Source organism: Propithecus coquereli, unplaced genomic scaffold (genome assembly GCF_000956105.1).
Source record: "Propithecus coquereli isolate 6110/MARCELLA unplaced genomic scaffold, Pcoq_1.0 Scaffold5, whole genome shotgun sequence".
In the NCBI taxonomy this organism is placed as follows: Eukaryota; Metazoa; Chordata; class Mammalia; order Primates; family Indriidae; genus Propithecus; species Propithecus coquereli.
In genome coordinates this window covers 20641329-20665650 of record NW_012150840.1, presented here as the reverse complement: position 1 = coordinate 20665650, position 24322 = coordinate 20641329, and the positions used below count along the sequence as shown (strand labels likewise).

General features: G+C 39.0%; 1 protein-coding gene across 1 annotated transcript in view; it reads right to left on the bottom strand.

The window, feature by feature from the left end:
* Positions 1-8161, bottom strand: part of TSHR (thyroid stimulating hormone receptor) — a 194901-nt gene extending 186740 nt beyond the window's left edge. Inside the window, exon 1 of the mRNA XM_012656114.1 lies at positions 7672-8161. Within this exon, the coding sequence (XP_012511568.1) occupies positions 7672-7841 (170 nt within the window). The 5' untranslated portion in view covers positions 7842-8161. The remainder of the gene's footprint in view (positions 1-7671) is intronic.
* Positions 8162-24322: the final 16161 nt, after the last annotated feature.

Sequence of the window (24322 nt, the reverse complement as noted above, 5' to 3'; positions counted from 1 at the left end):
CACACACATACACACACACAGTTTTTTTACCATTAGATCATACCTTTTTGTCCTCCCACCATAATTCTGCACAATTGTCCATACAAATACACAATTTTCCCTGTTTCTTTGGGTGTTCGTTTCCGAAGTCTCCTGTGTCACGTAAAACTTACATTTAATAAATTTGTTATGCTTTTCTCTTGTCAATCTGTCTTTTGTTACATGGTTCTCAGCCATGACCCTTGAGATGGGTGAAGAAAGATAATCTTTTTTTCCCCTGTGTGTGTAAGAGGAGGTTCCATTTAGATAGGGCGTCCTAACTCTAAGGAATTTAGTAAGCCAGTGGATGGTTCCGTAAAGAACCTGGGGTTCACTAGGGAAGGAAGATAAATTTGTTTAAGCAATAAACATTTTTTAGCTTGGCAAAATTTAGGATTAAGAATAGAAATGAGAATCTAAATCAGACCCATAGTATTAATATATTTGCATTGAGTTTAAGAATAATCAATATATATTTGATATTTCGAGCATTTGTATTAAGAGAAGTTGGCCTATTGGGATATCTAATAGATTGATTGCTCTTGCTATTCCAATTTAAAATGTATAATTGAGTAATTTATATATTTCATGTATGTATAAATTTCCATTTCAACTTAAATCAGTTGAAATGGAAAGTTGAAAAGGAAATTAGTGTTTTTACTAAGTTTTACCCGTTTTGTGCTTATTGGGAGCCAGTATTATAGTGGGAAAAACGTGTTTCGATGGGAAATTATGCAGGCACACCCTTCCAGGTTTCTGAGTCTGATTACATAGAAACTATTTTACAACTTTCTAGATTGGTAGATAACTGCAGCAATGCAAAATAATTTTGTCTACAGACATGCAAATTCTGTCCTGTGTGGTACAGCTTTAATGCATTTCCTTCTCCCCATGGAAGAAGCTAGTTTTGTGTCTGTTTGAATGTTCACTCCAATATTCCTGATCTATAAATATGTCTATTTTGTGGATTCTCCTTTGAACCTGTTGTAATATCTTACCAGTTTCCTCATTATAGTGGGTTGAAGTGTCCCCCCCAAATTCACATCCACCTGAAACCACAGAATGTGACCTTATTTGGAAATAGGGTCTTTGCGGATGTAATTAGTGAAGTTGATGTCATGCTGAATTAGGGTGGGCCCTAAATCCAATAACTGGAGTGATGCAGCTACGAGCCAAGGAATGCCAAGGATTGCCAGCAGTCCCCAGAAGCTAGGAAGAGCCAAGGAAGGATTCGTCTCAAGTTCCTTCAGAGTAGGCGTGGCCCTGCTAATACCTTGATTTCTGACTTTTAGCTTGCAGAACTGTGTGAGAATAAATTTCTGCTGTTTTAATTTCTGTTGTGGTACTTTGTTATGGAAGCCTTGGGAAACTAATATGCACTCATCAATAAGTTCTTTAAAAATCTTTAACATGTGTTCAATTTATAGCTTGTGTGAGAGTTATGATTTTACCTTTTTTTGAAAATTATCCTTTAATAGTATTAACTCATTCACACCTTCCCACAATCCAGTGAGGCAGATACTACTATTATCCTTATTTTATAGATGAAGCAACTGAGGCTCAGAGAAATTAGGCAATGTTCCCAAAAGCATGTCTAGGAAATAGTAGACTAAGGCATTCAACCCAGATGGTCTCACTCCGGAGAGTGGGCTCTGAACCACTCTACTACCTGTCCCCGTAAATAGCACTGAGACGTCTAAAAACTTAGCATTCCCAGTACCTATAAAGTTTAATTAAAGCTTTGTCAAGCATTCAACTACTCGAAAATAAAATAAATTCGTATTCATTTAAATGATTTATTATTTTAATAAGTTACATGTTAAGTTACTTATTAAAGTATTATTAAGTGATAAAATACTCCTTAAAGGCAATTGTTACAATTAATTAGATTTACAAATAAAATAATAAATATATGGAAAACTCAAGAAAGAACTAGGTTTTACATTTATTTCTTCAACAAATCAAATATTTGCTTATAAAACCAGTTACCTCAAATAAGTGTTTTTTGGACACAAAAGCTGCCCCCAAGGACATCAAAATTCACATTGACTTATATTATGTTACGAAGGAAGTAGTAACAAAATTTTTTTCTGTTACCGTCTTCATCCCAAGTGAATAAATCAAAGCCCTTCAGCTTTCAGGTCAGAATTCTTCAAAGCTCTTAGAACACTGCTTCTCCACCCTCCATCCTCACCACTGCAACTCCTTATATCCAACTTCTACTGGTTCCACAGGAGGTAGCTCGAAGTCCGTTTAAGTAAGTCCACCCCCCATCCCTACTAAGAACCCCAGTTTAAATAAATAAGTCCCTTCATTCCCACTAAGAACACTTTCAGCACACTTACACATTATATGTTTATGTTATTATTTGATCAATATTCAGCTTCCACACTGGACTGTAAGATCCATGAAGACAGGGACATGTTGGTGGTGTTCTCCATCAAATCCAGAACTTAACACAGTGTCTGGGATATAACCAGTACTTAATGAACATTTGCAGAACGAAGAAAGTGATGAGCAATGTAGAAGGCATGTGGCCCCTCTTTGGTAGGGAATTCCCCATTGTGTGTAACTTTAGCAGGACCCAGTTGGGCACCTCCCACTACAGACACCACAAGTGGGAGAGGAGGGACGTCCTTCCTCCTCCTATCTCCAGCAGCTGGAGTACGGCAGGTAACTTACGCCAGCCAATCAGATGATTCCATATAGAATATCACTCTCTGGTTGGTGATTTAAAGAGGCAAGGGCAACTGAGAAATTATTGGTGGCAGCACACAGACAGTCTGGCAGCTACAGGATCACAGATGTCCAGTGGCTGTGGTGTCGATATTGCCCAGGAAATTGTCATAACTAGATGACTGGCTGTGGCTCCAACTGCCTGCTCACCCTGGGTCCTGGCCTATTTTCAAAGCCTGGTTCTACAATGGTTCTGTAAATTACATGTTATTCTTTCAGAACATTTCTTTCTTCCTTAAGCTAAACACCGTGGGTTTTCTGGCACTTAAAATCAAAAACCTTGACTGATTTAAGTATACATACATATATGTATATTTGCTCTCTATATATACATTCTCTCTTTCCCCCTCATTTATATGGGAATCTAAAGCATGAAATGAAGTTACCTGTATAAGTCAAAAAGTATTGGGGTGTCTTAGGGGAGCCTGTGGGTGTGGAAGCAGAGGGTTGGAAATCAATTGTTATTCAAGTTATAACTGCCGATTGTGACTAAAACCATTGTGAAATATGAAAAACATCCACATTTCCCTGTGTAACAAAGATGACTTGGAGATACATGAGATTATTTTAGGTGGAGCGCCCACATGGCATTAAATAATACTGAATCACACAGTAAGAAAGTGATTTTTTTCCTATTGTTCTTTGATCCTGATACTACCAAGGACACATGTTGGATTGTTATCCCTTTAATACTTCTCAACACTTCCTACTCTTCCTTTTTAACATAGAGAAGGCAGCCTTAGGCTCTCAGTGCATTCATAGACAATAGTCTCTTGCTAGGATTTAATTACATTTTTGTTTTTGCTATGTTTAGTTTTCTGGTTACCTCCTATTTATAGAAAACCATGCTGATTTTCCACTTACTGTTGTGATATAAACTTTCCTAAACAAGCTTCTTTCAGTTAATGAAGTGAAACAACTTAAAAATACTCAGTAAATAATAGCACAGGTAGAACACAGGGCTAAAATCCCAAAGATGATAAATGGTTGTCTATAGTTTAGAAAACACTAGGATAGTCCATCAGTTGGAGCCACAGATGCAGAATGCAAACCACTAAAAACAGAATCTGTTTCAGAGCAGCGACAACAACTTCTTCAGAAACGCTCTGAAGGCACACAAGTGTGTGGTGGACAAACCATTTACTTCCTTGAAGCCCAAGATCCCTGACAGCAGCGGGTTTAGAGGAGGTGGAGGTGGCAATTATTGCCATCGTGAAACTGAAAGCAGGTAGGTTAAAAGGACAAGGCAAGGTATGTCAGCAAGTTCTTGAGGAAGAAGCCGCACAAATCCAGAATGGCCCTCAATCCCTATCTGTCATTCAGAGAAGGGATGATCGTCTACTTCATGGAGGCAACAAATGGCAACTTTCTGAATGAGAGAGAGTAACGGGTCAATCTTGCTATCCTTGGTTTTGAGGTAATATGATCTACAATTATATGCCAACATTTAAATTTTAATTTTATTCTCTTGCTTCATTTAAGTTCCCTTAAATCAGTAATTCTCAATTGCAGAGAGTAATTTTTTTCAGACTACCTGCATATCAAAGATTCTAGAATGTTTGATGGGGATTGGGGTAGGGATATCAGCTCTTTTTCACCTTTGACCCAGTTAAAGCCATTGTGATAACGAAAGTGTATCGTGCCCCTCTAGAGGGGGGAAGTGAGGAAAAGATTCAGAACCACTTCTTCAGTGACAGCCACAAACTGTAACTATTTATCTCCTACCCAACCATAAGACCATGGGGCAGGTGTATGGGTAGTACAGCAAGAGTTCTGTTTACCTTTCAGCACCATAATATATGGGTAGAAGATAAGGCTTAGGAAGAATTGTTTTCAGCACCATAATAATTTGTAAAATGGCTAAGCAGTGGTTATTTAGCATTTTGATGAAGGTTGCAGAAATAATGCAAACAACTCTGCAAGAACAAAAGAGCTTACATTTTAATCAACGAAGGCTCTTCAAAAACTTTAAAAAGAAGCACATTCTGAATAATATAAGACTTATGAGAGAACATGTCTTGGCAATGAATCTTATGTCATTTAAGTAGATTCAGAAAAGGGGTTACCATCCAGAATAGCATTTTAATGACAAAGATCTGGTTTCTTTCAGCAAGGAATGCTTCTATAACTTAGATACAGTCCTCTTTTTCTCTCTCCCTTCCACCCTCTCTTTCTTCCTTCCTGCCCTTCTTTTCTTTCCCTATTGATTTCCTATTTTTTGAGTTCTTGCATCCGACCAATAGCCTCCGGGGTTATCCATAGTTTACTGGATGTCACTGGTTTTCAAACTTCTTTCTCCAAAGTCTATGACCACAAAGGAGAAATCTGGTAGGGTGAGATCCACTTTCATCTGAGGGTGGTAGTTTAAGGGTGCAGGCTCTGTAGTTAATGATGTACTAATTCAAATCCTGGCTCTACCACTTACACGCTGTGCAACATTGAGCAAATCACTTCATTTGTGTGTGTGTGTGTGTGTGTGTGTGTCTGTGTGTGTATGTGTGCCTCAGTGTTCTCATCTATGAAATGAGGATAATGAAATCACCCACTTAATTGGATTTGATGAAGATTGAATGGGTGAGTTTCTGCAAAGTGCTAAGAACAGGGACCCACATAAATAAGCACAATATAATTGTTAGCTTTACATATTTGACTCCTCCCAGAAGCTTTGCTTTGACAAGAGGTCTACTGCCACAAAAGATTTGAAAGTCACTTTCCTACTGTCACAGATGGTTGTAGTCATTGTTCAAATGAACATGCCCATACTTTTCCCCATACTTCTCATCAATTTTCTCTTCCCCATCTCAGGATAACTTTATTCATCAGAATGTAGTAATTCACTCCCTGTTATTCTCAAAGTCTCATCTTCCTTGATGCTGTTTTTATCCAATTACTCTTTGTGATCCAGTGGCTTCCCTCAGACTATTGTCACCAGCATCATGACATCACCTAGAAAGCACCTAGTTGAAGCCTCTCTTTTACCAAGAAGGAAATTTGGGTCCTTCCAAATAAACTATCTCACACAGTTTCACAGTTAGTGAAAGAGGGATGAAGAGAATGTTGGGTTTTTGACTCATTTTTCATTGCTTTCTCTCCAACATTATCCTTCTCCCTCAACATTTGGTGGAATTTTAAATAGGATGACTCTGAGTTCCTTTGCACCATCAGAACCACATCTCTCTTCATTGACTCTTAAAATTCTGCCACTATTAAAGAAGTCTCTGGAGGAAGTGATGTTTTGGGGCTTCTTTCTTCCCACCATGCAGTGGACAATCTGAAACCAGCATATTCATTTTTCCCTTCATTCACTTATGCTTTTTTTGAGCATCTAAGTAGTTCCAGGTCCTGTGCTGGGTTGGAGGAATTCAGGGTTAAATGACAGGGTCCTTTTTTAGAGGAGCTCATGTCCTGTTTGGGTAGGCATGCAAATAAATAACAAGTTACAGGAAAGCACACAGTGTCTAAGGGATAGGGTTGAATTTATGCACCAAATATAGCTGGGAAGGAGGGCAGCTCCCCTAGCCTGGGGGTCAGGGTCAGGAGAGGCTTCCTGAAGGAATTGACTGGGAATCTGGACCTTGAAGTAAGCATTAGCCAGATGAAGAAAGGGGAAACTATACTTTAGGTAGAGGGGACAGAATGTGGTAGGGAAGGCAAGGGCAGCTGTGACAGCAGGGAACTTTGGGGGAAGTGTCAGCAGTTCTGTTGAGTAGGAGTGGGAAGTCAGAGAAATTATTAATAGGAGCAATGAGGTTTGAAAGACTGGACTAGGTCTTGAAAGATCTTGTAGGTTGTACAAAACAATTTTATTCTGGATGCCATGAGGAACCAGTGTAGAGGTTTAATCAAGAAGATAATAAGAACATAATTTATTCTGTGGTGGCCACATGGAGAATGAAACACTGGAAGTTATTACACTAATTAATTCAGGTGAGTTAAGAAACTAGGGTATCTCGGAGGACAGAAGTAAGTACCTGTGCTGAAATATTTCTCATCTACTGTTGAATGTCCCTATGAGCTAAATTCTTGAGAAAATTTTAAAGTATAACTTCACCCTTTCTTTTCATTTACCTACATTTCCTTTAATAATCTGTACTTTCTTACCTTAACTGAGTTTAACTACTTAGGTTGTTTTACTGTTCTTTCTATTTTTAACCAATCAAGAAAGCCTTTTTTTCCCCTTGGTCTTGTGTACAATTATCCTTTCAATAATCATTGATTTAAAATTCTGTTAAGAAACAGATTGTGTATGTGTGTGTGTACACTCTTATTTAACATCAAGTTTCTAAATTGGTAACATTTAACCTGCAGATAAAAAACATATATATGTTTCATATGTTTAAATTTCATCTGTTTATACCTCTATCATGCCTATTACAAAAGAGGATTCTGTATGCACTATTCCATTGGCAGTTCACATTTGAGTAAGTAACTTACACATTGTATGAACAGTTCATTTTAAAAAGGGCCCCTGATTAAATTGTTGTCAACTCTTCGATGAATCAAGAGAACTGCTAAAATGATTTCCTATCTAGAAAGACCAAAAGAAGAATTGCCTTTTTTTTTGCGATTTTATTTCCCAAGGGAAGATCAGAAAGGTCAGTTCTTGAATTACTATTAATCTTATTAATATCTCAAGTGAAACAGATTCAGCCAGGGCTTGGAGCAGGCAAAGTGCAGAATAGCAGCTCTTTAGAAAGAACAACTCACTGTCATCTTATACCAAAGTTTTGTTACCTTTTTACGTGTTACAAATAATAAAGGTTTCAGCAAACATATCTTCCCAAGTGTGGGAACGCACACACATGCGCCACCCCCATCCCACTTTGGTCTGTTCTCAAGTTGCTTTTGCGCACTCTGTCCACCTTTCCAGGTGCCCTTGACCTCTGGGTCCTACCCTCTCCTCCCCCGAGTACTCACAGGGTCTGCGTACTGGGCGGTAAGCTGGGGATGCGGTGGATATCCTTGCAGGTGACTCTGAAGTCGTCCTCCTGGTGACACTCGCAGGGTGGAGACAGACACCCCTTTCCCCCCAGGTTCCTGGGCAGGGCGAGCAGCAGCACCAGCTGCAACAGGGACGATGGCCTCATTTTCCACGGGCCCCCAGGGCTATTTCTTCATCTTCCGCAATCACCTCATTCTCAGCCCTCTGCGCCTGGGGATCCTCCAGGCTGAGGGAGACAGGGAGCGGGAGGGGTGAGAGGAGGGAGGACTCGCTCAAAGGGGCTGTGATCTCACCACTGTAGAGGAGGCCGGAGAGGGGTGAAAAGAGGCTCTTAAGTGCTCCGCTTCCCTAGGCAACTCTCCACCCAAACAAACCTCCTTGCTTTATTTACTTTCCTTGGCCGAAGCCACGCAGCCCGCTCCGTCTGTTCCCTGACACCCAACACCGGTCCTGGCTGTCCCCTTTGCTTTCACCCGCCCCACGCGTTCCTCTCATTTGTTCTCTTCAAAGCCTAGTTTACATGTCCTCTCCTTTTCTTCTCTTTAAACCCAAAGAGCCCTCTTTCCCCGTGGGTAGCCTCCTACAAGCGCTGCCTGCCTGGGACCCACCCGCACGCACTCTCTAAGCAGAGAAAGTTCCCGCCGAGTGGACTGTCCCAGGGCGGACCAGTGTCCTGCAGAACTTCAGCTCTTCCTGGCCAAAGATGCCTCTGCTGGGAATTGGAGGCGGGCACGCGGCGCGCGACACCCCTGGCGGCTCCTCGCGGCTCCCCAATTTCTGCGCCCCGCGGCCCCGCTCCGCGCCGGCGGCCACGCTCGCGCAGGAATCGCCGCCAGGAGTCGCCTCGAGGCGCCCGCCACACACTGCAGCCGGCGGACGCCAGGAGGCACGTCGGGACCTGGGCTCTGGGGCCACCTGCTGTGGAGAACCGGGAACGGCAGAAACGCTTCCCTGAATGGATCCGGCCTGGAAATTCTGGTCCGTCCAAGAATTTTACTGAAACGTATTGCCCGCTAGAAGACGGGAAGAAAAAGAATACTTAAATGGCACACCGTCATCTCCTCATCATTCCTGACACAGCAGCCAGACAGATAATTGCAAAGATAAATCAGATCGTGACAATTTCCTTCTTAAAAGTCTTCAATCGCTTATTCCTCTTGGGGTAAAAGGAATATCAACTCCTTACCTACTGTATGATTCCTTTTATATGAACTTCTAGGACAGGGAAAAAAGTTATGGTGATAAAAATCAGAAAATAAAGATTAAAAGGTATTGACTAGAAAAAGACGAGGGAATTAAACTCTTAATTACGCTGGAGGTTAAGTGGATGTATAGATTTATCAAAATTCATTGAAATGTACACTTAAAATATGTGCATTCCAATGTTTATAGAAGCTTTATTCGTAATCACCAAAAACTGAAAACAACTCAAATGTTCCTCAAGTAGGTAACGGATGAACAAACGCCGATACATCCACACACATCCACACAATGGAATACTATTCCACAATAAAAATGAATGAACAGCTGATACACACGACATGCACAAATATTGAATCCATAATGTTAAATGAAAGAAGCCAAACTCAAAAATATTATATATTTATAAGTAATTATTCATATTGATGAATTCATTTGTATGATATTCTCAAAAAGGCAAAACTATAGGAACAGGAAACAGATCAATCATTGCAAAGGCCTGGAGTTCAGAGGGGTGGCTGAGTACAAATGAACACCGGAGAACTCTCTAAGTGATGAAATTGCCCTAAATCTTGCTTGTGGTAGTGGTTCCAAGGTGGTTTGTTAATGTGATAAATCATAGTGATCGATTTTTGAATGTTAAACCCACCTTGCATTCCAGGGAAAAACCCTACTTGATCACGGTGTATTTATTATTTTTTTAAATATATTCTTAGATTAGATTTGCTAAAATTCTGTTTAAAAAATTTACATAGATGTTCACAAGGGACAGCAGTCTGTTATTTTCTTTTCTGTAACTTCTTTGTCTAGTTTTGGTACCAGAGTAATTAATTCTTCCATCGCAGGATAAGTTGGGAAATATTCCCTCCTATTCAAATTTCTATGAGAGTCTGTGTAGAATTGGTATTAATTATTTTTCCATGTTCTGTTTCATTGCCATATGCTCTGATTTTTGTCTTCTTTCTTTGTCTACTTTGGGTTTAATTTTTCCTTTTTTTCTCTTAGTTTCTTAAGGCTGAGGTCATTATTTAAGACCATTTTTCTTTTATAATTTTATAGGTGTGTAGTGCTATGGACTTTTCCTGTAAGTACTACTTTAGAGACATCTCACAAGTTGTTTTTTTTTTTTTTTTGAGACAGAGTCTCACCGTGTTGCCCAGGCTAGAGTGCCGTGGAGTCATCCTAGCTCACAGCAACCTCAAACTCCTGGGTTCAAGCAATCCTACTGCCTCAGCCTCCCGAGTAGCTGGGACTACAGGCATGCGCCACCATGCCCGGCTAATTTTTTTTTATGTATATATTTTTAGTTGTCCAATTAATTTCTTTCTAATTTTAGTAGAGACGGGATCTCGCTCTTGCTCAGGCTGGTTTCGGACTCCTGAGCTCAAACAATCCGCCCACCTCGGCCTCCCAGAGAGCTAGGATTACAGGCGTGAGCCACCGCACCCGGCCCCCATCTCACAAGTTTTGATGATTTTATTTTCATTCAGTTTTAAATACTTTTGATTTTTTTCCTTGATTCATGGGCTATTTTAAAGTGTGTTATTTAGTTTCCAAATATTTGGAAAATTTCCAGATATTGTTCTGTTATTGCTTTCTAAATTAATTTCATTGTAGAGAGAGAAAATAGATTGTATGACTTAAAAATTTTAAATTTAGTAAGACTAATTTGATGACTCAGACTATGGTCTGTCTTGGTCCAATGTTCAGTGCATACTTGAAAAAACTGTGCAATCAGCTGTTGTTGAATAGTGTGTTCTGCAAATGTCATTAGGTCAAGTTGGTGATAGTGCTGTTCAAGTCCTCTTTATTTTTGTTGATTCTTCTGTCTACTTGTTATATCAATTATTGAGATATGGATACTGACTTTTTTTTCAACTATAGTTGGGGATTTATCTTTTTCCCATTTCATTTCTCCTCCTCCTCCTTCTCCTTCTTCCTCCTTTTTTGTTTCAGAAGTTTATTTTAGTCTTTAATTTAGTGGAAATTTCCAGATAATACATAACTTTGCTTTTATGTTTATTCTAAGAATAATAAAGAAGTCATCATGCCACATACAGGGTACTTTTAATTATAGTAATGAAATAATTATGCAAGGCTAACTGTATGAACAGTTTAATTTCTGACATTTAGATCTATCCTTTATGAGGTTACCTTGGGTAGATTTAATTATTGATAAGCAAGATAATAAATTTACGTCTACTTATCCTCTTTTTTAAAATTTCAAATATTATGGCGTTACAAATGTTTTTAGTTACATATATCACTTTTTTAATGCTTGAGTCAGGATTATAAGTGTGCCCATCACCTGGATAGTGTCCATTGTACCTGTTAGGTAGGTTTTCGCCCATCCCCTCCTCCTCCCTGCCTCTGCTTGATTTCTACTGAGTTTTTCTTCCCTCTGTGCTCAAGTGTGCTCATTGGTTAGTTCCAATTTAATAGCGAGTACATGTGGCGTTTGTTTTTCCATTCTTTAGATACTTCACATAGGATAATGATCTCCAGTTCCATCCAGATTGTTGTAAAAGGCATTAATTCATCCTTTTTTATGGCTGAGTTGTATTCCATGGTATACATATACCACATTTTGTTAATCTACTCATGAACTGATGGGCACTTGGGTTGATTCCACATCTTTGCAATTGTGAATTGTGCTCAATAAACATTCAAGTGCAGGCGTCTTTTTGATAAAATGACTTCTTTTCCTTTTCCTTCTTTTCCTTTGGGTAAATACCTAGTAGTGTGATTGCTGGATTAAATGGTAGGTCTACTTATAGTTCTTTGAGGAATCTCATACTGTTTTCCATAGAGATTGTACTAATTTGCAGTCCCACCAATAGTGTATATGTGTTCCTTTCTCTCTGTATCTACATCAGCATCTATTGTTTTTGGACTTTTTAATAAAAGTCATTCTAACTGGGGTAAGATGATATCTCACTGTCATTTTAATTTGCATTTCTCTGATGATCAGTGACGTTGAGCATTTTTTCATAGGTTTACTGCCCATTTGTATATCTTCTTTTGACAAACTTCTGTTCATGTCCTTTGCCCATTTTTTTTTTTTTATTTATTCAGGACATGTAATGCATTTGCCCTGCCCAAGCCACTTTTTAATGGGATTGTTTGTTTTTTTTTTCTTGCTCATTTGCTTGAATTCTTTGTAGATTCTGGTTATTAGCCCTTTATAGGATATACACCTTGTGAATATTTTCTCCCATTCTGTGGATTATTTGCTCTGTTGATTATTTCCTTAGCTGTGCAGAAGCTTTTTAATCAAGTTCCATTTATTGATTTTTGTTGTTGCTGAGATTGCCATTGAGTTCTTTTTCATAAATTCTTTGCCTAGGCTGATATCTAGAAGAGTTTTTTCAGCATTTTCTTCTAGAATTCTTATGGTTTCATGTCTTACATTTAAGTCTTTTATCCATTCTGAATTAATTTCTGTGAGTCGTGAGAGATATGGATCCTGTTTCATTCTGCTGTGTGTGGCTATCCAATTTTCCCAGTACTATTTATTGAATAGGGCTTCTTATCCTAAGCATATATTGTTGTCTGCTTTGTCAAAGATTCATTGGCTGTGTGTGGATGGTTTTATATCTGGGTTTTCTGTTCTGTTCCATTGGCCCATGGACACTAATCTAATCCAGTGTAGTTTCCATCTTATAAATCGGATATTCATTTCTAGAAGTTCAATTTGGGGATTTTTTTCTTATATTCTTGTCTGTATGTAACTTTTTGAATTAATTTTCTCACAGTTAGGGAGGCTAGAAGTCTTCAATTAAGATGTTGGTAGGGCCGTGCTCTCTCTGAGGACTCTAGGGGAAGATCCTTCCTTGACTCTTCCTAGGTTCTAGTGGTTACTGGTAATCCTTGACATCCTTTGGCTTGCATTACTGTGTTCTCTCCTCTGTCTTCATTTGGTGTTCTCCTTGTGTGTCTCTTTGTCTCTATGTCCAAATTTCCCTCTTCCTATAAGGACATCAGTCATTGGATTAGGGCCCATGCTAATACAGTATGACCTCAACTCAACTTAAATATCTACAAAGACCCTATTCCAAAATAAGGTCACATTCACAGGTACCAGGTGTTAAAACTTCAAGATATCTTTTTGGGAAACACTATTTAACCTACAACCATGTCCTTGTTTGACAATTCTTATATTTTTGTCAGTTCTGGGTTGGTTTAGATTGGTTGATTTTTCTCCTTAAAATGAATTACACTTTCTGCTTCTTTGCATCCCAATAATCTTTGTTTGAAGGGCAGACACTGGAAATGTTACCCTTTTTGGTGCTGGATTTTTTGCATTCATATAAATATTCTTGATTTGCTGTCATATGTGGCTAAATTACTTTGCAACAGTTTGGGATTTTTGGATCTTGCTTTTAAGGTTTGTTAGGTGGGACCAAAGCAGTATTTAATCTAGGGCTAATTATTCCCCATTCCTGAGGCAAGACCCTTCTGGGTACCCTACCCAATGCTCCATGAATTACGTGAGGTTCCAATCTCGCTGGTGGGAAGAGTGACTATTCCTGGTCTTGTGTGAATGACAGGCACTATGCCCTCCAGTCTTGTTAGAGTCTTTCAACAGCCTCAGTTTCTTCACATGTGTGTAATGATTAGTACTCTACTGAATATTCCACGGAGACGTTTTGTAATTCTCTGGACTTTTATCTCTACATAGCTCTCTTTTCTCCTATAGTTTGTCCTGCAAACTCCAGCTACCCTTGTCTTCCCAGACTCTCTGCTTTGTCTCCCAATTCAGAGCATCCACTGGGCTCTGCCTGGGTTCCTTTTCCTTGCACCATGGCCTGGAACCTCTCTCAAGGCATTAAGTTGTGACAATCATAAGAGTTGCCTTATTTGTTTCCTGTCTCTCAGGGATCAACTGTCCTCCTTTGTCTGATACCCACTGTCTTGAAAAGCATTGCCTCATATATTTTGCCTATTTTTTTTTGTTTGATTCTGGGAGGAGGGTAAATCTTGTCTGTTACTCCATCTTTGCTGGGAACAGAAGTGGTATGCTGAAATCTGTAACATTTTAAATCAAGATTTAGATAGCATGAAATAGGCTTAGTGAAGATCATAACATGGGTAAAAACTCCTATGCATATACAGTTTCAATTCGGTAAATTGGAACATGCCTTCAGGATGATGATGTTCTAATAGCCTGTTCAACAAATTGCTATGATAATCAATAAGGAAATTTTCTTTCCTTAGCACAACTTTCAAATGGGGGCAAATAAACATATGAGATGAGGTGATGATCTATCTTTATGATCAGTTTAAATAGAAAAGTGTGTGCACTCAGATTTATTAAACACACACAAAAAATCCTTTTAAATGTAATAAATGAGAATAGTTATAGAACACTACATTTTCCTTCTTGTAGAAGAACCATTAGCATGATTCAAATATCAGAAAGTGGTGTTTGGCAATTAATGTCTCTGTGTGTTTCATCTTTTTTCAAAAGGTACCCGTTAAAGTTGAGCATAGGCTGTATTATTTAGGTACAATAAAAGCGTTTTACAATTTTGGTTTAGTACATTAATAGTTGCTCACTTTGACCTAAATGCATATGAATTGCTGTGTTTTATATTTGTGATGCTCTTGACAGTGATAACTATCTATAATCAGCAGGTGTGTAGCTAAAAAGAACATTACGTGATCAACAAAATTGTGCCTCTACACAATGAATAGCTAAAGATAATTCTTTGAGTGATGGGCAATACCATGGTTGCAATATCTTGTTTTTTATTTTGACTTGTCTTAGACTTGCTTCTTAGACAAGCTTGAAAACTTGATGTAGAAAGATCAACAACCATTTATGATTGTCTCCTGCTGGTGTAGAGAGTGGATTGCACCACAGTCTTGACTGAGAGAGAAATTTGAGTAGTTCCATTCAGTCCCACCATACCAGCATATTGGGGATTTCCCTTTTACCTTACCCTTAACATCATACTTGGTGCCTTCTTTCTTATGACTTATAATTGTCCTGTGATATTACAAGGGAGCTTCATCCTCTGTGGTGACCAGATGGAACAAACCAAAATCTAATATATGTGCTTATCACTTGTGCTGGTTAGTCACTGGGCAAAATGCAGGCTGCTTTTGAAATGACATCCTCCCCTGATGCCAATGGGCAGGACAGCTAGGTTCAGGTTATCAACAGTACTTTATTGAGTGGAGGTTGGGCACTTTATGAATATGGACTTTGCCCCTACACCTTCAGGTCTACCCCTCCCTCCACATTCCTCTCCTATTCCTCCTTTTCTAGGATCTCTTCTCTGTTTGTTATCACATTCCCCATCAGGAATCTTTTCTTTTGGAGGAGCGCTCTGGTTCATAATATTTTCTTTTAAGTCCTTTGCTTAAATCATGACTCCTTTGTGAGAGCAGGGCTGGCTTCATGGGTCTGTGACCCACACAGTTGCACAAGGCCCTGTATTCAGAAGGGCCTGTTGCTTGGTTTAATGCATTGCTGTTGTAAAAAATGACATTCTTAATCTGATTTGAACAAGGGCCTCAGATTTTCACTTTGCACTGGGCCCACAAATTCCGTATCCAGTCCTGTCTGAGAATCTTTATGTTTAATACTCAAAGCCAGGAGGAGACTACTTCTCTTCCATCTTCTCTTTTTTCTCCCCCACTTCCTCTCCCTTTCTGCTTTCTGTGGTCACATCCCATCTCTCAGGCCATGAGTGCAGAACAGCTTAGTTGACTGAAATGGAGGTAGTGGGAGAGCCAAAGGGGAAAAAATAAATATTTGAAGAAAATTTTGGTTATTATTTCAAATTTATTTTTCTGTCACACGGACATAATCAATCTGCTGTTGTTGTTTCATCATAGTATGAGTTTGCAAGTTATTGGTGAAATACAAATTCTGTCCCTTCTCCTTAAATTAGCACTACCTCTGTCTGCCATCCCCAGCTTCTTATGTAATAGCTGTCTTCCTTTGTCTACAATTATCCATTGTAGATGAGTTGGGTTATGATGGTCATGCTAATGCTTTTAGACTAGCCCCATTCCAGAACTCTTTATTGATTAGCCTGTCTAGGTGTTTAATGTTTGGTATGGTTCACAAGTGTTTCTGATGAAACTGCTCAAGAAATCAGATGTGGATCTCAGATCTCACAGGCTGGACTGTTAGACTTCACCAATGTAATCTCAAGAAACTAGATGTGGACCTCAGGTCTCACATACTGGACTGTTAGGCTTCACCTAATCTTAGTCAAGCCTTTTTGCATTTCAATCAACAGAACTTATTTTAAGCTTCAGAAGAGAAATCATCACAAGACAACAAGGTATATTCTTTGTCCTAAGCATCTAGAACAAAATAATAAAGTTCCAGTGTTCGTGAAACCAACATTTGAGGATATCACAGTATACATCAGCTAACATACATTGAGTGCTTACTATGAGCTATGCACTGGGCTAAGTGTTTCACACACATTAATTTATTTTATCTTCCAAACAGCTCTATACATGAGGTACTATTCGTACTATCCACATTTGGAAGAGGAGGAAATAAAGGCACAGAGTGATTAAGTAACTTGCTTGAGGTCACATAGCTGATAGGTATTACAGCCAAAACTTGAATCCAAGTGGTCTGAGTCTAGTATCTGTGCATTGAACCACCATCCAGCTGCCGCTAGTGTATCATGGAAAACAAGTACAGGAAATACAAGTAGGAATGAGGGACTGGAGACAAGAACTTGGAATTTGTTAGGAACAGGGCTCTATTCTTTTAGGCTTATTCCCTCTGTGGCTGCACAGTTTACTTTTGCTGCTTTACTCATTTCTCTTTCTCTTTCTGTCTCTCTCTGCAGATTAGCTTTATCAGTTTCTTCTTAAACACAGAAGAAGATGGCCACCTCACTGTGACAGCCTCAGCTCTTACCTGGACATCAAGACTTTTCAGGCAACCAATTGGGAGCTTGAGTCCAGTTTTAAGTTCTCAAAGGCTAAAGAGCCTGATTGGCTCAAATTGTTTCAGGTGTCTGTCTACTACTTGTCTAATCAGCCAGGGTGAGAGAGGTAGGGGCTTTGGAGGCCCAACACTGCTGGTAGGATCATTCCCAGTTAAGGGGTGATATGGGGGAGGCTTGCCAAAAGTATCTGCCACCTCTACCTCTATCAAGGTCTTATGTAGTGAGAGGATCATTGATGACACTAATCCTGAATGGGTACCATTTTGAAGAAATTGTGTGTTGAAACCCTAACCCCCAATGTTACTGTATTTGGCGATTGGGCCTTTAAGGAGGTAATTAATGTTAAATGAAGTCATAGGATGGGCCCTAATTCACTATAATTGGTGTTCTCAGAAGAAAGAGAAACCAGGTACATGTGCACCCAGGGGAAATGCCATTTGAGGATGCAGAGAAAAGATGCCTGGCTATCTGCGAGCCAAAGAGAGAAACCTTAGGAGAACCCAAACCTGCTGACACTTTCGTCTTGGACTTGCAGCCTTCAGAACTGTGAGAAATACATTTCTGTTGGTTAAGTCCCCCATTCTGTGGCATTTTGTCATGACATTCCTAGTAAACTGATACATCATGTAACCTCTGTGTGCCCCTATTTACACAGTTTGCAAAAGAAGGGATTGCAAATGATAATCTTTATGGGGTTTTTCAACTGTAAATTCAGGTGATTCAGCTGGAATGTGATGTTATGGTTGTAGAACATGTGTGGGCCATATCAATTAAAAGTAATAAATATCATTTGGGAGTTACAAGACAATTTTGTGTAAAATCTATTTTGTTGGTTTTAACTTATTTTGTCTATTTTGTTAAGTAGAGGAGGAAGAGTCTGTGATCTGACTTCACTACATTTTTTTCTGGATGTCACATCTGTCAATTGAGAGTGCTTCAAGTGGACCATATGGCAAGCAGCTATGAATTTAATAATGTATTTAAAGATTTATTGGTTCTAATAAATTCAAATTTGATTTTTGACTTTCTGGTCCCAGTTGTGTCCTCTGATTTTTGCCTTATTTGGTTAATATCACTTTAAAAATTGGGTCCCCAGAATTGAATCTAACTCTCTAAATATGGTTGAGCCAGTGAAGAGAGGTTGTGGACAATCAAGTTTTATGAATGCAGCTCAGAGTTACATTAGCTTTTTTTGGTAGCTGTTTCTCCTACAGTTCATCAGATATCACTTCCTCAGGAAGTTTGTCTTTTATGACTTTCCATTGAAACCTATGCAGTGTTCTATCACCCAGCTTTGTAATAATTTATTAGTCTGTTTCTCTCATTTGGCTCTGAACAACTTGAGGGCAAGGCCTATGTTGTTTATTTCCTCATTACCACTGCTTCTTCAGTATCTAATACAACGTCTGGATCCTAGAAAGATCCAGCATTCAGTTGCTGAATTATATGAATGAATATAATTGCTTTGAAAATTAAAATGTTAACAAATGCATGGAATTATTATTATGCTTCTGCATGCATATGGGGCAAGTTTCTGGCTGTTCTGAATTATCTTAATTTCTATGTCAGGTGGAGTGTATTCTTGAGCAACAGTTTTGAACAAGCAGCTTGATGACAGATGCAAATACATAGGTAGACCTTCAGAAGAATTATTGTATGTTCAAACTGGATGTGAAATGGCCTTTACCTCTCAGTGTTGGCCAGAAAAAAATCTGAATGATTCTACTGTATCAAATTTGTGTGCTAATTGTTTATGACTCTGTGTATGTGTGTACATGACAGAGAGAGAGAAGAGAGATGAGAAGGAAGAAGGGGAAGTGAGAAAAGAGTGAGAAAGAAAGCTTTTTAGAGTGGAACAACTGGTAAATGGATTTTTACAGTACAGAATGATTAGAATAGGGAACTCTTGTCATTTGACATGCTCTAGCTCTTCTTGAGGTAACCAGGAAAGCTTTCACAGATAAGGTAAAGTTTGATTTTAGCCTCTAGAGGGAAGGGTCAGCGGCCTTTTCGGCAGAGTAGAAGAAAAAGACCATCCACATGACTAATTTTATTGTTGCTTCTTCTTAGCTTTTCCAAAGTTCAGCTCCTTGTTAAGGTTTTTATTACCTCTCCATGACTGAAATCAACTTCCCTGAGTGGTAAAAATATTTCTTTCATATTCTAGAATGAATGAGAAGACACCCTAGACTGAAGTAGCTGCAGTAATGAATTGACAGCCTCAGATTCTACTTTTTTTGTCATGAATGAGCTAAACCGTGTGATCCTAGCTGAGTCACCCTTCCAGGTCTAAAAGGTTTGTCTAGATAATCTTCTCTGTTCTCTTCCAGTTCTAAGAATTTGTGAACCTTTGGGACAAGACATTGGACCCTGGTATTAAGGAGATTTTTACATTTCACTGCTAGAAATTATCCTTCTTTGTCCTCGGAGGAGTAAAATTACAGTCAGGGCCAAGGCAGCTGCTAATTCACTTTCTATCTGGAGTTCGCCTGTTACAGAGACTACTGGCCCTTTAAAAAAACATTAAGAACAGGGCGAGAGGGCGCGGCCCGGGGATTCAGGTGCCCGCTAATCCGGCCTCTTCCGCAAAAATAACCCGAAGGCCTGTCTTGTGGCATTGTGGGACTTGCAGTTTCTTTCCAGGCTGCTCTCTTTGGTAACTCTTTGTTCTTGAGGCGGAGATGGACTACAATTCCCAGAGGGCCGAGCGGCGCCAGCGGCGGGGTCCTGTACTCTCGTTGTGGCTGGGCGGCTAGTTCAAGTTGCCATAGCTGCGAGGCCGGGGAGACCAGAGTCGGTTGCGCCGCAGCATTTGGTCAGTTGCACCTTCTGAGTCACTGGTAGCCGCGGGAGCCGGGTGTAGCCTCGGCGATGATCCGGCATTAAGGATCTGGGGTCATCCTCGGTCTCAGGTACCTGCCCCCTCACCGCCTCCCTTGCCCTTTCTCTGCCACTTCCCTTTCTTACCATAGACGTTTTAGGTCCCACTTCCCCCTTTCCCTGTCGTGGGGACACCATAGCTGCGCGGAGCTCTGGGATGCGGCTGTGGATGGGTCGAATGTGTGCCGAGGTTGAGGGGGGACGGCGTGCCTGGCATCCCGAGGCCTCCCTCCCTAGGCATGGGTATCCACAGTCAGGTCCTGGCCAAGTTATCCAGTCAATTTGGTCTACGTTGTCCTCCCTTTGGGAGCAGCTTGCTCTTCGGCTAGCATCTGTGAAGCTTTAGCTGTCTAGGAGACAGGACTCCTTTTGTAGGCCCTCCCCCAAACCGTCTGACGTTTGCTTGCCTGTCCGGCTATGTAACTTGATGTTTTTTGCACCTGTTTTGTAGTCACAGAAACTTTGCTGCCCTTGGGAACACTGTATCGGTGACCTGCCTTTCCTATGCCATTATGGGAGTTGCCTCAACCTTAGCTGTTAGCAATCCCTTAATTGAATTATTTCGTAGGAATACACGACATCGAATCCCAGCTGCATCTTTTATTGGTTTGATGGAGCTAGTCTATTATGCAGACGTCTGGTAAAGCTTGACCAACATTTTACTTTGCAGCGTTGATCTCAGTATTGTGCAAAGTATCTAGCACAGTGCTTGGCACTGGGCAAGTGCTCAGCACTTGTTTTTTTACTTTTATTAATTATACAGAACAGTGTTATCTGATAGAAGTACAGTGTGAGCCACACCAGTAATTTAAAATTTTGTAGTACTCACATTAAAAAGATAAAAAGAAAGTGGTGAAATTAATTTTAATAATTTACTTAGCACGATAGTTTAAAAATGTTTTCAACATGTAGTAAAATAAAACTCGTTGAGATAGTTTATATTCTTTTTTTTTAAAAATAGTACTAAGTCTTCAGAATCTGGCATGTATATTACATTCATAACACATGCCAATTTGAACTGACCAGAGCTCAGTAGCCACATGTAGCTAGTGACTACTACATTGGATAGCACAAAGAGAAGATTAAAGCTTTGGCACTTCCACATTTCTACAGAGAAATTTGGTTGTGCCTATGACTCATGGAGTGAAGGTTGTTGCTTTGTTAGAAGAGTAAAGTGTGCATTGTGCCTGTGTCTTCTCAGCATGTCTTCTCTGCCATTGCATAACATGGATCACTTTGAACTGCCACTCAACACTTTGTTTTGATTAACTTTTCCAGAATAGCGTTTTTTCTTGAAATGGTTTATAGTTATATTCCCAGATCTACCTTTTATGTGAAAAATTACCAGTTCTCTGGATGACTTTCTGTGGATTCTTACAGACTACTTTGAAAGCAGTCACAAAGAATTGAAAATATTTCTATCCACAACTCTTTCCTGCAACCAAAGACATTTTTATTTATTTAATTGCAGTACTAAATGTGGAAGAACTGGGAAGCCTATAAAATATTTCTTTTGGGAGTATTAGACTGTCTTAGAAACACAATGGGGCTGTTACATTCAGAAGTAAATGTTAATTTCATTACCTGACTTCGTTTACTAACTGTTAGACATGCTACTTTTGGCTAGACTTGGGCTCTAATTCACACTGCAGCATGATCTAGAAAGCCCAAGGGATGACAAGGCATGGGTGGAAGTCACCAGTGAGGGATATCTTGGCTGGGCTCTTGGATGTCAAGGATTCCAGTGAGGTCACTTGGGCTTTTGGATGACCCTAGGAGCATTTTCTCTGTTCTGTGATATGCTATAATCTGTACATAAGGAGGGTGAGCTAATTTTCATATTATTTAAAAAAGTTTAAAATTGTAGGTATGTTTTACACTCTTGTCTTATTTATCTGTAGGTGGTTTGGGGAAAGTGTAGGGGCAACCGAAGACCATCTATTTGACTAGGCCTTTTGCCCCAAACCTCATGAAGAAATGATAGGAGGCAGACCTATGTGCCTAAGAAGAGCACTAAGCTCAGAGGAGAGCAACACGGAGTTTTGGGGGTGTGCTTTGTAAGTATGCTTTCTCCCTGAGTTTCTGAGATAACTAATTTTTGCATATTTATAGTGGAAAGGACTATGCTAACAAATAGACTTTTGGGGGCAAGAAGCCCCTTTCTCCTATGTAGTATAAAATAACATAGGATGGTTATGCGTGCAATGTAACAAAATTTTAGATGAACAAAATAAATTGAGATACGGTTTACAACCTTAACAAAAGCAACAATGATGCAACTATTTCTATTAGACAAGTATTTGAGAACCTATTTCATTCCAGGCACTCTATTAGGCACCTTCTATAGGCATTATATAAAATTCTTTTATTATACTTAGCTTCATTTCATAAAGGAGGCAGTTGGGGCTCTCAGATAGATACTTCGATTTGCTTGGGATTCTGGAACTGAAAAATTGGTCTTTACCTCCAGGTCTTCTGACTCCAAATCCCAGTCCTGCATACTGCAAAGGGGTCTCATTGCTGTTTATAATTGCTCTCTAATAGGATTTGATTTATATTTAGCATTTTTGGATAAGTGTACCAGCACGATTTATAGTTATCTCTTTAAATGTTCAAAGAGTTCTATTATCTTTCTTAGTTTTTTCAAGCTATAATAGTCCTTACTTTATTACTGAGGTAAGAGATAGTTATAATTTGTGATTTCTGTAAAACGAGCATGTTAAATGTGAATTGTCATAATCGAGGGTGTAGTGTTAAAAACTTAAATTTCGCAATATGAATATAAAATTCTGGACATTTTTTAGCATCTTGTATTGCAGTTTGATAGATAAAAGGCACTTAAAAATATAGGGGAGACACACTGGGGCCTTGCAATTACACTATGTGTAAGATCTATGGTGTACAAAATACTTAGGAGTAAAGAATTTTAGAGGCGAGGCACAGTGGCTCACACCTGTAATCCCTGCATTTGGGAGGCTGAGGTGGGAGGATCACTTGAGCCCAGGAGTTTGAGGCTGCGATGAAGTATGCTAACGCCATTGCACTCTAGCGCAGGCGACAAAGCGAGACTCTACCTCGAAAAAAACAAAACAATTTTAGAGCTGGAGGAACCTAATAGGATAATCTGGTCCAGAAATTCTCAGTTGCATAATCTTGACACATTTGGGAATAATATAAAAATAATCTAGAGTGGATTCATTATTATCTGTATAGTCATGTCCCTGGGTTGATTCTAATGTGAAACGGTTTCAATGTACTCACACTATCTTATAGTATGTTTTTCTTTTTTTGTAGCAATGTATTGTTACACGTCAGCACATAAAATTCTACCTTGTTTCTTAATTGCTATGTAGTATCTTGGTAATGAGATACATTTAATGTGTTCCTTATCAGTGGATTTGTATTTTTTTAAAAAAATTTTTACAACTGTATATAATTCTGCAATGAAATTCTTGTGTGTACATCTACACCTAACACGTATACATACATCTTTTGCTTTCCTAGGATAATATTCATAGAAGTAGTATTTCTTGGTCCAAGCGTATGCGTTTTATTTATTTTTACTTACATTGCCAGATTGTTCTCCGGAAAAGCTAATGTAGTTTTTATAGTTAATATTCTTACAAGTTGTAACCTTGCCAACCTTGAGCTTGAGAGCTTTTTCTTCCATCTGTGTAAAACAGATAAACGTGAATATTTTATTATTTTAATTTGCATTTCTTTAGTGAAATTATGTTTATACATTTGTTAGGGTCTTTTGAATTCTGTGAATTGTTTGTATGTATATCCTTTGTGCCTTTTAGTGCTGGACTGTTCTTTTTCTTGTAAAGGGCTGATTTATCCTTTTGTGCCCATATAATGCAATTTTTTTCTGAATTTTTCCATTAGCTTTTAAACCTTGTTTTTGATGTCTTGCTATCAGTAATTGTGAATGACTCTAAGAGGCTTATCAGGCCTTTATCTGATATACACACCTGTCTGAAATTCTCTTAACATAGATCTGTACAATGCTGGTACTTAGAGTGTTTGAGAGATGGGAGTATTTGTGGTTACATGAATTTATTTAGCTGATGAACTCTTAGAATCTACTCTGTGTACAGGATTTGTCATGAAATAGATGCTTATGAATGAATGCTTGTGAATGAATGAGCTCGTGGGTGAATGGATGAGTGAATTAAATCTAAGTCTGAGCTAAGTTCTTCTGAATGAAAAGAGATATTGTGGATGAAGTGAACTATGATTATTTTAAAGAATGAATAAATGGATAGCCATTTTGTAGATTATAGAATGAAGAAAAAGCTTGATGGTGGGAGAGTGAAAGCTTTAAAAATGGCAAAAATGGGTTTTTCTATGAATAGCAATTGGTACATGGAAATAGTACAGAGAATGGACCTAGATGATAAAGAGTCTAGGTAATATGGAGTTTAGAGCTTTATAGTTCAAATAAATAGTAATTGAGGAATGCAGTTAGGTGCAAATGACTATCATAAATTAAAACGGCTCAGAATAACTCAAGTTAATGAGCTGACCTCCTAGGTTTGATTCAGTTATTAAGTTTTAACACATGTATTAAAATGAATTCAAAATGTTTACGTTGTTTATAACAGATATTATCAAG